This window comes from Vipera ursinii, assembly GCF_947247035.1.
Source record: "Vipera ursinii genome assembly, chromosome: 12".
Lineage (NCBI taxonomy): Eukaryota > Metazoa > Chordata > Lepidosauria > Squamata > Viperidae > Vipera > Vipera ursinii.
The window spans coordinates 4,733,665-4,749,077 of NC_139525.1; the positions used below are offsets into that span (position 1 = coordinate 4,733,665).

The window sequence follows — 15,413 nt, forward strand, 5'->3', positions numbered from 1 at the left end:
GCTTTTGTGGAACTTGCCCACTTCTTCATTTATCACCACTTACTCCATTTCCTTCTAAACCAGGAGCATCTGACTTTGGCCACTTTAAGGCATGTGGATTTTAACTCCCAGAATTCCCTGTCCAGCATGGCTGGCTGAGGAATTCTGGGAGTTGAGGTCCACAGATCTTAAAGTGGTCATGGTTGGACATCCCTGTTCTAAACCCTAATCCTGCTGCTTCCTAGAGATGGAAGGACTGGGAAGTGAGTTTCCAAGTGTGGCTGTTGCTTCTTCAGGCTTCCAAGACTCATTGGTGTTCCTCATGGACACCAATAGGACCAAGGTGACTTATTGTGGATACCTAAAAAGGACCACTCCCCACAGTGGCCTGAACTGCAGAGGTTATTGAGAATTCTGCAAACGGGAAAGATGCTTTCTACTGTAGAAGTAGATTTTGCTAAAAAAAAAAAGCATGTCACAGAATATATTTGTAGATTCGTTCTGTTTCAGCTGGTCCAAGCAGAGGGCCATACTGTATGTCACCGAGAATGCAAATTAGGACGAACAGATGCTTGCTGTGGACATTGAAATCTCTATCCGCGCTTTTCTGTTCATTTTCATTCCATGCACTGCATAAATTACCAAATTTGAATTAGTTGTCTAATTCAGGGGTCCCCAACCCCCAGTCTGTGGACTGGTACCGGGCTGTGGCATACCAGAAACCAGGCCACGCAAACAAATGAAGCCCGTGGGATGCAGGCAGCACATGAAACCACGCCCCCTTCGGTCCACGGAAAAATCTCTCTCTACGGAACCGGTCCCTGGTGTCCAAAAGAATGGAGGTCACTGGTCTAATTAGATATTCTCCCTCCCTCACCCCTCTGTTTCTCTCTCTCTCTCTCTCTGTTTCTCTCTCTCTCCCTTTCTCTCTGTTTCTCTCTCTCTCTTCTCTTTCTCTTTCTCCATCTCTTTCTCTCTTTTCCTTTCTCTCTGTTTCTCTCTCTCCCTTTCTCTCTCTCTTTCTTTTTCTCTTTCTCTCTTTCTCTCTCTCTTCCTTTATCTCTCTCTCCCTCTCTCTCTTTCTCTCTGAAGAATGTGACTTACGACTGTTTTTCAAACTTACAACCGTTGCAGCCTCCCCATCGTCACATGATCAAACTTTGGACACTTGGCAACTGGTTCATGTTTATGGCGGTTGCTGGTTCACAAGGTCATGTGACCCCCTCTTGCAAGCAAGTCAACGGGGAAGAAGCCAGGTTCACTCAACAACCACCGGCAACTGCAGTGATCCACTTAACAACTGTGGCAAGAAAGGTCGTGAAATGGGGCACAACTCGTTTAACCAATGTCACGCTTAGCAACATGAAAGTTGGGCTGAATTGCAGTCATAAGTCAAATACTGCCTGGGTTTTTGCTCTATGATCATACATTGCTCCGGGATTTTTTTAAAAAAATACAATAGTGGGATATGGTTAATACTCAGAGATGCAGTGAGTTCATATTCTAGATTGATTGATAAGAAGCTCTTCCCCCTGATATGAAATCTTCCCCTCTCTTGTTGTTTGCCTGGACGATGACGAATGCTGCTGGCAGAGTTCCATTTTATTGTCACTTACCTTCGGGATGAATTCTATTTATATGCCTTTGGCACTCAAAACAAAACCTTTCTTTCCATTCAGTTTCACAAGCTGTTTGCCTGCCTCACCTGCTTTTGTGCAGTACCAAGCTAACACTGACTGATAACCGGGTTAGTTGGCCATTTGGGGTGTTTGGGTAGAGGGGAAGAGTCACCCCTCTTTCGTTCGATTAAAGATTAAAAATGTGCAAGAAGACTAGCGGCAGGCACCCCAACTGCCTCCTTCTCTTGGGGGAGGGGGAGAAATTGATGCTTCCTAGGAAGTGAAGTCTTTTTTATTGCTCTCTGTTTGAAGAGGCACTTCACTTAATCTCTTCATCCACTGGTAAAATTGCTCAATTCCCGTTTGCTAAACGAGGAAGTGTGAAGGATGCTGTTGTCTAATGCACTTCGGATGCCACAAATGAATGTTTGGATGGCAGAAAGTCAGGAGAGGGAGTATCATAACTCCTCCTTGGAAGGGCGTAATCAGAATAAGGAGCACAGGGCACAGACTAGGCCCCAGGAATTCTGGGCGAATGGGACCACTTGCCGCGGCCAACTCACCACGGAACAATTTCACACTTCTATTAAATCATTTAAAAATAGATTAGAAAAAATATTTTAATTTTGGTCGATTGCATTTCATTCTGTCCCTTCTTTTTTTGGCCTCCTTTCTTTAATGATACCATTCCACCATTTCTAGTGTAACTTTTGTCCAGCAACGAGTTGGCCGTGGTGAGTTGGCCACGGCGAATTGTCATAGACCCGAATTCTGGGAGCATAAGCTCTTACATCAGACTCCTGCCCCAATGTTCTTGTCTCGGCTTGTATGAAATCTGAGTCCAGTACTGAGACGCCACTGTGTCGTCCACGTAAACGCTGAGAACCATTTTGGTCTAAGGGTTAAGGCACCCAGGTTAGAAAGTGGCAGCTGTGAGTTCTAGTTTCGCCGTAGGCATGAAAGCCAGCTGGATGACTTTAGGCCAATCCCCAGGAGATGGTGACTTCTCTAGTTCCAGTTTAGGCATGAAAGCCAGCTGGATGATTTTGGTCCAATCCCCAGGAGACCCTGAATTGTAGTCTTGCCTTAGGCATGAAAGCCAACTGGGAGACTTTGGGCTAGTCTCTCATTCTCTCCATGGAACCCACCTCACAGGGATATTGTTCTGGGGAAAATCGGAGGAGGAGGAAGAGGAGGGAGTATTATATACATTCACCCTCTTGGGTTATTGGTAAATAATAATAATAATAATAATAATAATAATAATAATAATAATAATAATAATAATAATAATAATAGAGGCAGGATAGAAATAAAACAAATAAAAAGGTCCATCTCCTTGCTGTTTTTAAAAGAATGGCTGACTCTCATGTGCGCTGCCACTAATGGTTTGCTAGCCGAAAAAGATAACATTGTAAGATAAAGCTTGTGGAGAGAAAGGGGAGGGGTCTTTCCTTGCTGATGTCTTTAGCTGGGGGGAAGAGCTTGAATCTTGTTCGGCTAGATTTCAATACACCTTGCGCTGGCCTCCCCCTCCCCTTTGACAGATGCATCAATTGGTACTCTGTCTCTTCCCTTGAAGTGTGACATATTCAGGAAACCCAGCGACTTCCTGTTTCTGTAATCAGATGCTCATTGTCTGATTGCTGCCCTTGTTGTTCGGCATCCTCATTATGAGTACAGTACTTCAGACATCTCTTTTGTAATGTGCCAATTAACCAAGCCTGATAAATACTGATTAGGCATAATTTACATTGAGGAAGCTTTGTAACACTCTGGCTGGATGGCTTTTTTTCCTCATTGAGAGGAAGATGGATATGTAGGAAGCTTTCCTTTTGAGGAGGGACAAGGTGGCTCAGTGGGTTAGGACGCTGAGCTTGTCGATCTGAAGGTCGGCAGTTTGGTGGGTCCAATCCCGAATGCCGCGTAACAGAGTGAGCGCCTGTTACTTATCCCAGCTTCTGCCAACCTAGCAGTTCGAAAGCACGTAAAAATGCAAGTAGAAAAACAGGGACCGCTCCGGTGGGAAGGTAACAGCATTCCGTGCACCTTTGGCGTCTAGTCATGCTGGCCACATGACCACGGAGACGTCCTCAGACAAGCACTGGCTCTTCGGCTTTGAAACAGAGATGAGTTGAGTTGGAAACAACTAGCATGCATGTGTGTGGGAACCTTTACCTATCCTTTTGAGTGCTGGTGCTGAATGCAACATCTGAAGCGCTCATCGCCAGATGTTTTGAGTGGCCGTGGGTCCAAAGTATTGGGGTTGATTGGAGTGAGCTGGATGCAGGACCCAACCCAGGGCCCTCTGAAAGATAGGCATGGGCCCCCCTAAGACTGGTTGAGAAGGTACCAGCAAATTGTGATGTTGATGCAATCAGGAAAACAAAATTTATGAAGCAAAGAGATGCCCTGCGATGGTCAATTTCATTTCTTTTCAGGGAGATCCATTTTAGTTTTCTGTCCTTTCTCCTGATCTCATTTACATTTTGGAATGCAATGCTTGACACATCTGTTTCATTCAGTGCTCCGTTTAATTGTCTGGTAAGGCCCTTTGTCCATAAAAGGTTATGTACCCTGACATCTCAAGTCCACTAGACTAGAAAAAGCTAGTCTGGAACTTGGCTTGCTTGGAGAGATCCTCAGTAAACTCAACGATCACCACAAATATTTTCCACATCGCACAAACGATGTAAATGGACGAAAATGATACGTGGAATTGACTTTGACTCTAATTAATTTTGCCCATTATTTCGGGTTTATATTTGGAGGTGAGTGTGGAGATTCTCAGTCATCCAGGTCATGATTATCCCTAAAGTGCATTTTCCAAAAAGGCAACTAGACTTTCTTGAGGTTTTTTGGTCCTTGAAAACATTTCGCTTCTCATCCAAGAAGCTTCTTCAGTCCAGAACTGAAGAAGCTTCTTGGATGAGAAGTGAAACATCTTCAAGGAAAAAAAAAAGGAAATCCAGTTGCCTCTTGAAAAAGCACCCCAGGCTTTACTTTTGTGTGTGTGTGTCAAGGGATTTCTCTGCCCCCAGGGCTCTTTTGATGGAAACGTTTCTTCTTTGACAGTGTTCCAAATTAAAGGATGGCCTATTCGATCTTGCAAAATGCATTTTTTTAGCAAAGAATGGCTGGAATGCTTGATATTCAGGCAAGCTAATTATTATGAGCCAAACCAGGCATTGAAAAGAAAATTGGCTCGGCTGCTACTAATCGGCTCTGCTTATAACTTGCACAATTCCTTTTTCGTTTTTTGTTTTACCGTCTCTCCAAATTCTACTTTTAGCACTTTCCTTAGTTGAAGTAACAGCGATAGGCTCATTTCTCCCAAAGCAGTGGAAGATCGGAGCCTTAAGGGAGCACAAAAGCTAAGACTGATGCTATTGGACCGATGTTACCGGGAATTCAGAGTTGTCTCCAAACATGGTTATCCTTAAGTGTCACAAAACAGAAATTTTTGTATTTAATTAGCCTTGGGGGAGTTTCCAACCTGAACAGGGGGAAAAAAAAACTACAGTTAACCAATAACTGTGGGAACACAATCTTGACTTTTTCCCCTTAAGGTATGAAGAGATCTGAAGGAAGGAAAAAAAAGCAAAACAAATTCTTGCTTTATTAAGAGCAATCCACTGGTGTAAAAGTCAGCGTGAAAAGCATAGTTAGCCTTCCAGATTACAGCTCATGACCAAAGATTGCAATGCATTAAATCTTAACCCAGCTACTCGTTTTAGATTTTTTTTTTTTTGGTTGAAAAAAATCTTGATTAATTTCCTTTGGAGACCCTGAGAAGATGTAATAACACTATATCTGCCAGGAAAGCTTTCAGCAAAGATGCTTTGGGAGTTTGATGGAATCTTGCTGTATCGTTTGAAAATTCAACAATAACTCCCTATGGCTTTGCTTCCTTGCAAGAGCTATCTTCAAATAGATCCCCGAATGCAACACAGGATGCTGCATCAAAGTTTCCTGTTAATAGAAATAAACTAAAATTGCTACATTACACCCCCTGTCTACCAAGTATCTGACATAACCAATTGATTTCCTTTTTCTTTCCTTCCTTCCCTCTGTGCTATAAAAGTCTTAACTGCTTGCTAGTTGAAGCATTGATTCAAAGTATGATGGATCAGAATGGAGCTGGAAGGGACCTTGGAGGTCTTCTACTCCTATCCCTTGCTCAACCAGGAGACCATATACCATTTCCTGATAGTTGGAACAATTAACCAGTGGAACAACCTGCCTCCAGAAGTTGTGAATGCTCCAACACTAGAAGTGTTTAAGAAAAGACTGGACAGCCACTCGTCTGAAATGGTATAGGGTTTCCTGCCTGAGCAGGGGGTTGGACTAGATGACCTCCAAGGTTATTTTCAACTATTCTATTCTATTCTATTCTATTCTATTCTATTCTATTCTATTCTATTCTATTCTATTCTATTCTATTCTATTCTATTCTATTCCATTCCATTCCATTCCATTCCATTCCATTCCATTCCATTCCATTCCATTCCATTCTATTCTATTCTATTCTATTCTATTCTATTCCATTCCATTCCATTCCATTCCATTCCATTCCATTCCATTCCATTCCATTATTATTATTTCAGACAGGTGGCTGCACAGTCTCTTCTTAAAAAACCTCCAGTGATGGAGCACCCACGATTCCTGGTGGCCAGTTGTTCCACTGGCTAATTGTCCTCATTGTTAGGAAGCTTCTCCTTAATTCCAAGTTGCTTCTCTCCTTGATTGGTTTCCATCCATAGTTTCTTGCCTTGCCTTCTGGGGCTTTGGAAAATAACGATGCTGCAGTTGAAGCTCCTTGTCAATATATACACGTGCATGTGGGTGCGCACACATGCAAAATTCAGTTGAACGAGACAAAGAAGCATTCGGCATAGAAACAAGGCTTAGAGAATGAGGACTCGGTGTACTTTAGAACATGGGATAATTTCTATCCATGGCTAGAAAAGGGAGTCGGAGAGAAAGGAATGTGATATGTAATTTTGAATATATGTTAACAAGAAGGCTATTGAATGATTAATTAACATATTGTTTATGATAATTAACTAGAACTAATATTGTTTGTCAAACACATGAGCCCAGACATTATGCTGTTTGCTAAATATTGAGAATGTTAATTGGAAAAACCCCAACCCTAACCCTAACCTGACCCCACCTTATTCCTAACTCTATGAAAACTAATAAAATCTATACAAGAAAAAAAAAGAAAAGAAACAAGGCTTACTGAAGATCTAGTCCAGTGGTGGTGAACCTATGGCACGTGTGCCAGAGGCGGCACTCAGAGCCCTCTCTGTGGGCATGCATGCCGTGTCCTGGAGATGGCGAGGGACTGCCCCCACCGTCCTGGCCCCGCCTACCCAGTCTGCCATGACCACTGTGGCCACACCCACCTGGCACCCGGTGATAAATAAGTGGGTTTTGGGGTTGCAGTTTGGGCACTGGGTGTCTAAAAGTTTCGCCATCACTGATCTGGTCTTTCAGATCTGAACAAAACGGAGAGGCGTAGAGGCATGAGTTGAGAGAAATCACAGCAGCTTTCCCAGTCTCACAGGGCTGACTTAATCATCTTTTGACCTATGCAAAAACAGCATCTATCAGAATCTAACATCTGATTGCATTGCCCCGAATCCTAGGATTTAATACTGTACAGCTAGTCCTTTTTTAGTGACCGGTTGAAGTTAACAACGGTCCTGAAAAAAGTGACTTAGGTTCATTTCGTGGCTTCCCCACAGCCAGGTGATAAAAAGAATGTAGATGTTGGCAACTGACTCGTATTGATGACGGTCACAGTGTTCCCTTGTCAGGGGACCCCCTTTGGCCGACCTTCTGACAAGCGAAGTCAATGGGGAAGCCAGATTCGCTTCACAACCGTGTTACTAACTGAACAACTGCAGCGATCTCGTTACCGACTGTGGCAGGAAAGGTTGTATAATGGGGCAAAACTCAGTTCAGAAATGCTCCACTTGGCAACAGAAGCGTTGGGCTCAATTGCGGTTGTAAGAACTGCCTGCATTGGAGCCTTGGTGGAGCAGCGGGCTAATGCCTCCTTAAGTAACACCAGCTGCCTGCAATTAGTGCAGGTTCGAGTCCCACCAGGCTCAAGGTTGACTCAGCCTTCCATCCTTCCCAGGTAGGTAAAATGAGGACCCAGATTGTTGGGGGCAATTAAGCTGACTTTGTAATAATGCCGCTTGGGGTGTGTGTGAAAGCCCTAATAAGCAGGCATATACATAGAATGAAGGCTACTGCTAAGCACATTGATTTGTGCTTTAGATTGTAAGCCGCCCTGAGTCTTCGGAGAAGGGCGGGATATAAATGGAATTTTAAAAAAAATTATACGTTGTTCAGTGTCATCCGGCTCTAAGCAACTTCTAAAATCATGCGTATATTGGAATAAAGATAATCATTAAAAATTTAACACAAACCAGACTAAACATATCTGCAGCAAATATGATATTCTCGGGGTCCCCCCCCCCCGCAGCTCAGAAACTTTAATTGTAACAACTTGGCCCAGCTTTGTGTTTTAGCAAAGCCGTTCTTCCTTGTTCGGTTCCCTACCTTTCTTTCTCCCCTCTTCTTTTTTAATTGTCTGCCCATCCCCTTTCTGAGACTTTGGGAGCTGACGAGATATGCTTACTGGCTGACAAAAAGGAAATTTCATCTGCACAGAATGGAAGATTACATATAGATGGGCTGTTGGAAAAAAAAGGCTTCTCCATTGTCAAACTTAAAACAGCTAAATAATTAAATGGTTAAAATCCTTATCTATTTTCTTAAGGTAAAAGGTAAAGGTTCCCCCGCACATGCGTGCTAGTTGTTTCCAACTCTAGGGGCCAGTGCTCATCTCCGTTTTCTTAGATACCGTCAAATCATGAGGGAGAGGGGAAGAGAGGGGGAGAGAGAGAAAGGGAGGGAGAGGGGGAAAGTGAGAGAGGGAGAGAGAAAGTGAGGGAGAGGGGAAGAGAGAGAAAGGGAGGGAGAGGGGAAGAGAGAGAAAGGGAGAGAGAGAAAGGGAGGGAGAGGGGAAGAGAGAGAAAGGGAGAGAGAGAAAGGGAGGGAGAGGGGAAGAGAGAGAAAGGGAGAGAGAGAAAGGGAGGGAGATGGGGAAAAGAGAGGGGGAGAGAGAGAAAGGGAGGGAGAGGGCGAAAGTGAGAGAGGGAGAGAGAAAGTGAGGGAGATGGGGAAAAGAGAGAGGGGGAGAGAGAGAAAGGGAGGGAGAGGGCGAAAGTGAGAGAGGGAGAGAGAAAGTGAGGGAGATGGGGAAAAGAGAGGGGGAGAGAGAGAAAGGGAGGGAGAGGGGGAAGAGAGAGAGGGAGAGAAAAGGAGAGAGGGGAAGAGACAGGGAGAGATAAAAGGAGGGAGGGGGAAGAAAGGGAGAGAGAGAAAGGGAGGGAGAGGGGAAGAGAGAGAAAGGGAGAGAGAGAAAGGGAGGGAGAGGGGAAGAGAGAGAAAGGGAGGGAGAGGGGAAGAGAGAGAAAGGGAGAGAGAGAAAGGGAGGGAGAGGGGAAGAGAGAGAAAGGGAGAGAGAGAAAGGGAGGGAGAGGGGAAGAGAGAGACAGGGAGAGAGAGAAAGGGAGGGAGAGGGGAAGAGAGAGACAGGGAGAGAGAGAAAGGGAGAGAGAGGGGAAGAGAGAGAAAGGGAGAGAGAGAAAGGGAGGGAGAGGGGAAGAGAGAGACAGGGAGAGAGAGAAAGGGAGAGAGAGGGGAAGAGAGAGAAAGGGAGAGAGAGAAAGGGAGGGAGAGGGGAAGAGAGAGAAAGGGAGAGAGAGAAAGGGAGGGAGAGGGGAAGAGCCACCAGTGTAGCTCATTACTTTCTTCTCCCCAACAAATGGTTGCATAATCTCCAGCATTCAGGCAATTGCCAGGGGAGTGGGGGGGGGGGGTTGAAGAGGGAGAAAGCCAGCAGATTCATGACTCAGAGATGACATAAATTTGGGCTTTGTGAGCAGAGTTCCAGAATGCAAAGAGAGAGAAAGAAACACACACACACACACACAGAGGCTATGCTTATTTTTTTTAATACCGTTCCCAGATACCTTTTGCTGGTCTGCTGCAGTGGTCCTTCAGATGGCTTAATACCAGCAAATGACACAAACAACTAATCCCAAGGGACAAACAAACAAACAAACAAACAAACAAACAATGTGGGTCAAATGAAGCCACCGTCTGCTGCCAGAACCAACTCATTCTCCATTGACCTGGAGAAATGGGTCTGTTTCCATTTGTTTTCCAAATTTTTTAAAAAAGAAAGCTTCCGGCAACATTCGGTAGCATTTGAGAAGCACCTGAGAAAGGCCTGTTTCTGCTTAGTTACCTGCGCAGGTATTGGCTGGCGTACTTCAATAAAACACAGTCTCTGACAGAGATCTAGACCAGCTGTTCATTTAGTGATGGCACCGAGAAAAGCGGCTTACGAACGTGTTTTCACCCTTACCACCGTTGCAGCATCCCCACAATCTCCCAGCTTACATTTGGGTGCTGGACTCACATTTACGACGGTTGCAGCGTTCTGCAATCTTCTGACTAGCCAAGTCAGGGGTGGAAAACAGATCCACTTAACAATCGTTTTTACTAACTTAACAACCGCAGGGTTCCCCTTAAAAACCGTGGCGAGCAAGGTCGTAAAATGGGGCAGAACTCACCTGACCGACGTCTCACTTCACAACAGAAATTTTGGGCCTCGACTGCGGTCATAAGCCAAGGACGGCCTGTTATCCTTGTTCACCTATATATTGATCCTTACGATCTTGGGAATTGCAGATAGCCCTTGACGGACAAGTAGTCGTTTAGCATCCAAAGTTACAGTTACTGAAAATAAGGATTGATGACTGTCCTTGCACTTACGGCTGTTACAGCATCCCCGTAGTTCACGTGATCCAAATTAAAGGTGCTTGGCAATCGGCATATGTTCGCAATGGTTGCAAAGTGCCCAGGTCACACGATCGCCACGTGCGGCATTTCCAGCTGGCTTCCGGCAAGCAAACTTCCTTTGCCTAACGACCGTGCAATTTGTTTAACAACCAATAGAAAAATCATAACAATCAGGTATGGCTGACTCAACAAGCTCCTTGCTTAGCAATGGCTTAGCAATTATTGTAAGTTGTGGGCTGCGTGTATGTTCTGTACCAGCCTGCTACCGGCCCTGCAGAAAAGGCAGGGACAACCCCTCCACAAACGGCAAGAGGCTGGAATACGCTTGCCAAATTTATTGCAACAAAAACAAACAAGACAGGAACCAAGAAATAGAAGCTTAAAGAAACATGAACCATCCGAGCGGTTGCCTTCAGCAAACCAGCCCTCCCACACATTCCCCTTATATAGAGTTCAGGGCGTGGCTTCTCTCTGCCTCCTTCCGAGAAGCCCCATTGCCTTCCTCTGTTTACTCCTAATTGACTGCCTCCTGCGTCGGGCGTCCTTGAACAGGGCCAGCTGTGGGTCATCTTCATCCACGCTGTCAGGCTCACACAGCTGTGTCTCCGTGGTGACCAAGTGGGAGGGGCCTGGCTGAGGGCTCTCATCAGCAAGATCTTCAACCCCCTCAGCAAAGTCTTCAACACCCCCCTCCTCCTCTGAGTCGTCCGACCCACAGGCTGACCCTGAATCACAACAGTGTACTGATAGCCCCAAACATCTCTCTCACACCAAGAATTTTGCTAGATTGTGCTGTTTATTGATGGATCTTTTAAGCGTGTTTTGACCGTGTCATTCGCTTCCCTGATGTGGTTGCATTCGGCTAGGTTGGCCTTCTGGGGCTTGCGTTTATTTGTGAAACCTTCCCCACCATGTCACAAATCAGAGGCTTTTAAAACACAACGGGAGAAACCCGCACAAGGTCACCCCATGTGGCGAGCTTTTCATGTTCTTGTGAGGAGGTTTCAGGAGACAAGGTCACCATGGCAGGAGATGTTTGTCATCTCCCACAAGGGCCTCGGCCTTGGCACGTGAGAACGGTTGGAGCAAAACCGGTGACCTTGGGTGCTTCCGGCCTTCTGGAACACAGTTTCGACATTCACACACTCGAGACTGCAAGCAACTGTGACAACGGAGAGAGAACTTCCCACATTCAAAGGGTTGACAGCCCTTCCCTGCCTTATCCAAAGGACGGTCCTTTCATGTACTGCACTGGAAAAGGCGAAAATAAACGTGATTAGTGTCCTTATTTTATGTGGGTTTTAAAATATATATATTTAGCCCCCCCTCCCCGAAATAAGTACTCAATGTAAGTGTGTAAAATTGGAAAGTGTTTCTAAGGAGCCCTAATTATTAAGAAGATAAGGCTAATGGGGCTGGGGTTTCTTCTAAAGAAACTTTATGACTGCTTGCTTCATCTTGACTTGCTAAAATTGCTTATTTAACAACCCATTTATGAGCTGCTTATTCTGTCTGCAGCCACACTTTACATAGAAGCAAGGATCTATTAACACAATCACCACCCTACTATCTTTACTTTTTCTGAACTCCACAAAGGCAGGGGAGAAAGGCCTTTTGATGCCAGAAAGTAGAGGTTGTCTAGTCCACAAGAGTTGTTTGTATTAGTAGCTGAAAGGCAAGACCAGTTACCGTTGTCCCAAAGGTGCTTTTTCAAAAGGCAACTGGACTTGGTTTTGGAAAATGCATGTCCTGCCTTCTGGTGCTTTGGAGAGTCGGTTGACCCCCCCTTCTTCTTTGTGGCAGCTCTTCAAGTACTGGAAGATTGCTATTATGTCCTGACCTAATCCTAGCTCATCAACTGTTCATCAAAGACTTTTAAGTCATCAGAATTGCAGCCTCCTGTTTTTACAAGAGCTGTGGTGGCGCAGTGGCTAGAATGCAGCATTGCAGACTGACTCTGCCCACTGCCAGGAGATTGATCCTGACTGGCTCAAGGTTGACTCAGCCTTCCGTCCTTCCGAGGTTGGTAAAATGAGGACCCAGATTGTTGGGGGCAAGAGGCTGACTCTGTAAACTGCTTAGAGAAGGGCTGTAAAGCGCTGTGAAGTTATATATAAGTCTAAGAGGTATTGCTATTACCCTCCCTCCCTCCCTCCCTCCCTCCCTCCCTCCCTCCCTCCCTCCCTTCCTTCCTTCCTTCCTTCCTTCCTTCCTTCCTTCCTTCCTTCCTTCCTTCCTTCCTTCCTTCCATAACTCTGCTAAGTGCCAGCGATTCCGACTGGCTCAAGGTTAACTCAGCTTTTGTCCTTCCAAAGTTGGTAAAATGAGGACCCAGATTGTTGGGGGCAATGCGCTGACTCTGTAACCCACTTAGAGAGGGCCAGGAAGCACTATGGGGCGGTATAGAAATCTAAGTGCTATTGCTATTTCCAAAGTTTGCCATAGTGGCGAATATCTGTACCTCGGGCGTAAGGTGAGGACGAAGGTTCGTTCGCCGAGCCTATGGGTTGGTTTCCAAACGTTTCATTACCAGGCTAGGCCACCTCTTCAGTGGAGATTAAGGGATCCAGAGTTTAGGGGATCCACTGTTTCCAAAGTGTTGGGATCCTTCCTCCTGGACATCCCTCCATGCTAATTACTTTGTTCTTCTGTTCTTCCTAGTCTGTTCCCAGTTCTCCAGAGGAGTCTATGCCATCTTTGGATTCTATGACCAGATGTCAATGAACACACTGACCTCCTTTTGCGGGGCGCTGCATACGTCCTTCATCACGCCCAGCTTTCCAACCGATGCTGAGGTCCAGTTTGTCATCCAGATGCGGCCGGCTCTGAAAGGGGCCATCTTAAGCCTTCTGACCTACTATAACTGGGAAAAATTCGTATATCTCTATGACACTGAACGAGGTAAGAATACACTTTTTTCCCCCTAGCTGATTTCTTTCCTGTTCAGGTGGTCCTTGACTTATGACCACCTTTGAGCTCAAAGTTTTTGTGGTTAAGTGAGACATTGGTTACGTGAATTCTTGCCACCTTTGTTAAGTGAATCACTGCAGTTGGTAAGTTCATAACCCAGTTAAGTGAATTGGGCTTCCGCGTTGACTTTGCTTCTCAGAAGGTCACAAAAGGGGACCCTGCAACCGTCATAAGTACATGCCAGTTGCCAAGCATCTGAATGTTGTTCACATGACCATGCGGATGTTGCAGTGGTCCTAAGTGTGGAAAAAAAGGTCATTAGTCACTTTTTTCAGTGCTGTTGTACTTTTGAAGAGTCACTCAATGAACTGTTGTAAAGCGAGGACTACCTGTATATCGGAACTATAAGAAGGATCTTGTTAAGTTAGACCTCAACAACTTATGTTTATGTTTATGTTTATTGGACTTATATACCGCCTTTCTCCCATAGGACTCAGGGCAGTTCACAAGGAATTTAAAATAACAATACAAATTACCAAAGTTAAGAACAATTAAAATAATTAAATTTAGTCCTTGAACAAAATAAAACCCCTATTAAACTCCAATGAAAACCCAATTAAGTAAAATTACAATTAAAAATTCTCTGACAACCCCCCAACCATCAAATCTGGAGGTGGCATCTACTCCCTTCGATTGTAAATGCATCAAAGGAGTCAGACAAGAAAGGTGAAGCTGAAAACCTCTCAACAATGTTTGACATACACTTCCCAACACATCCCACTATTCTCCCTGCTATCATATTTTTTTATCTATATTTCTTCCCTCTTGGAGTTTGATACCTTTTATACCTGAGCCCCTTTTATTCCTCTAAATGTCCTATGAGATAAGATGGGATGAGAGAGTATAGGTATTCTAAAGCAGGGGTCCCCAACCCTTGGGCTGTGGACTAGCACCGGGCCACGGCATGCCAGCAACCGGTCCGCACAAACAAGCGAAGCCCCATCCGCGGGATGCAGGCAGCACACAAAACCACACCCCTTCCAGACCGCAGAAAAACCTCTGTCCACGGAACCGGTCCCTGGTGCCCAAAAGGTTGGGGGGAGGTGCTGTTCTAAAGTTTCCCACTGAGTTTAATGTTTGATCTGCCATTTATTCCCCCTTTTGTCTAGGAGCAAGCGCCTGAGGCAAAAACTCTCTGGAATTATTGACTTGGTTTAGAAATGAATTCGCTTTGATTTTGGGAATCGATTTCATTTGATCGGGAAGTTCAAATCCAATCCGTGAATCTGTCGGAGTCAGCTTTCTGGATTGGTGTGCGAAGAGCCATTTTTTGTTTCTCCACACCATCACCCAAAATCAATGGGAACGCACCTGAAGGAAGTCAGTCCTCCGAGCTGGTTGTTTTAGCATCATCCGTTTGTTTTGACGTGGCATGCCAATTTGATTGATCAGTTTGATTGAATTGCTTCGGGACTGAATTGCCAGATCAAAAGTCTGCAGCATTCCTACTATAAGTGTACAATATTTGATACAGAATAGAATAACACAGTTGGAAGGGTGTTCTAATTCAACCCCCTGCTCAGGCAGGAAACCCTATACCACTTCAGACAAATGGCTGTCCAGTCTCTTCTTAAAAACCTCCAGTGTTGGAGCATTCACTGCTTCTGGCAGGCAGGTCGTTCCACTGGTTAATTGTTCTCAGTGTCAGGAAATTTCTCCTTAGTTCTAGGTTGGTTCTCATCTTGGTTAGTTTCCATCCGTTGCTTCTTGTCCTGCCCTCAGGTGCTTTGGAGAATAGCTTGACTCCCTCTTCTTTCTGGCAACCCCTGAGATACTGGAGCACTGCTATCATGTCACCCCTCGTCCTTATCTTCATTATACTAGATATACCCAATTCCAGCAACTGTTCCTTATAGGTTTTAGCCTCCGGTCCCCTAACCATCTTTGTTGCTCTTCCCTGCACTCTTTCTAGAAAGATTTGGTTGAGGTCTTTAGGAGTCTCTGGTGCATGTG

The 15,413-nt window shown here is 45.1% G+C and overlaps 1 protein-coding gene across 1 annotated transcript in view; it reads left to right on the plus strand.

The window, feature by feature from the left end:
* GRIA3 (glutamate ionotropic receptor AMPA type subunit 3) overlaps window positions 1-15,413 on the plus strand; it is a gene marked incomplete at its 5' end in the record, with an annotated part of 121,041 nt that overhangs the window by 19,416 nt on the left and 86,212 nt on the right. Inside the window, one exon of the mRNA XM_083372271.1 lies at window positions 13,152-13,391. Within this exon, the coding sequence (XP_083228397.1) occupies window positions 13,152-13,391 (240 nt within the window). The remainder of the gene's footprint in view (window positions 1-13,151; window positions 13,392-15,413) is intronic.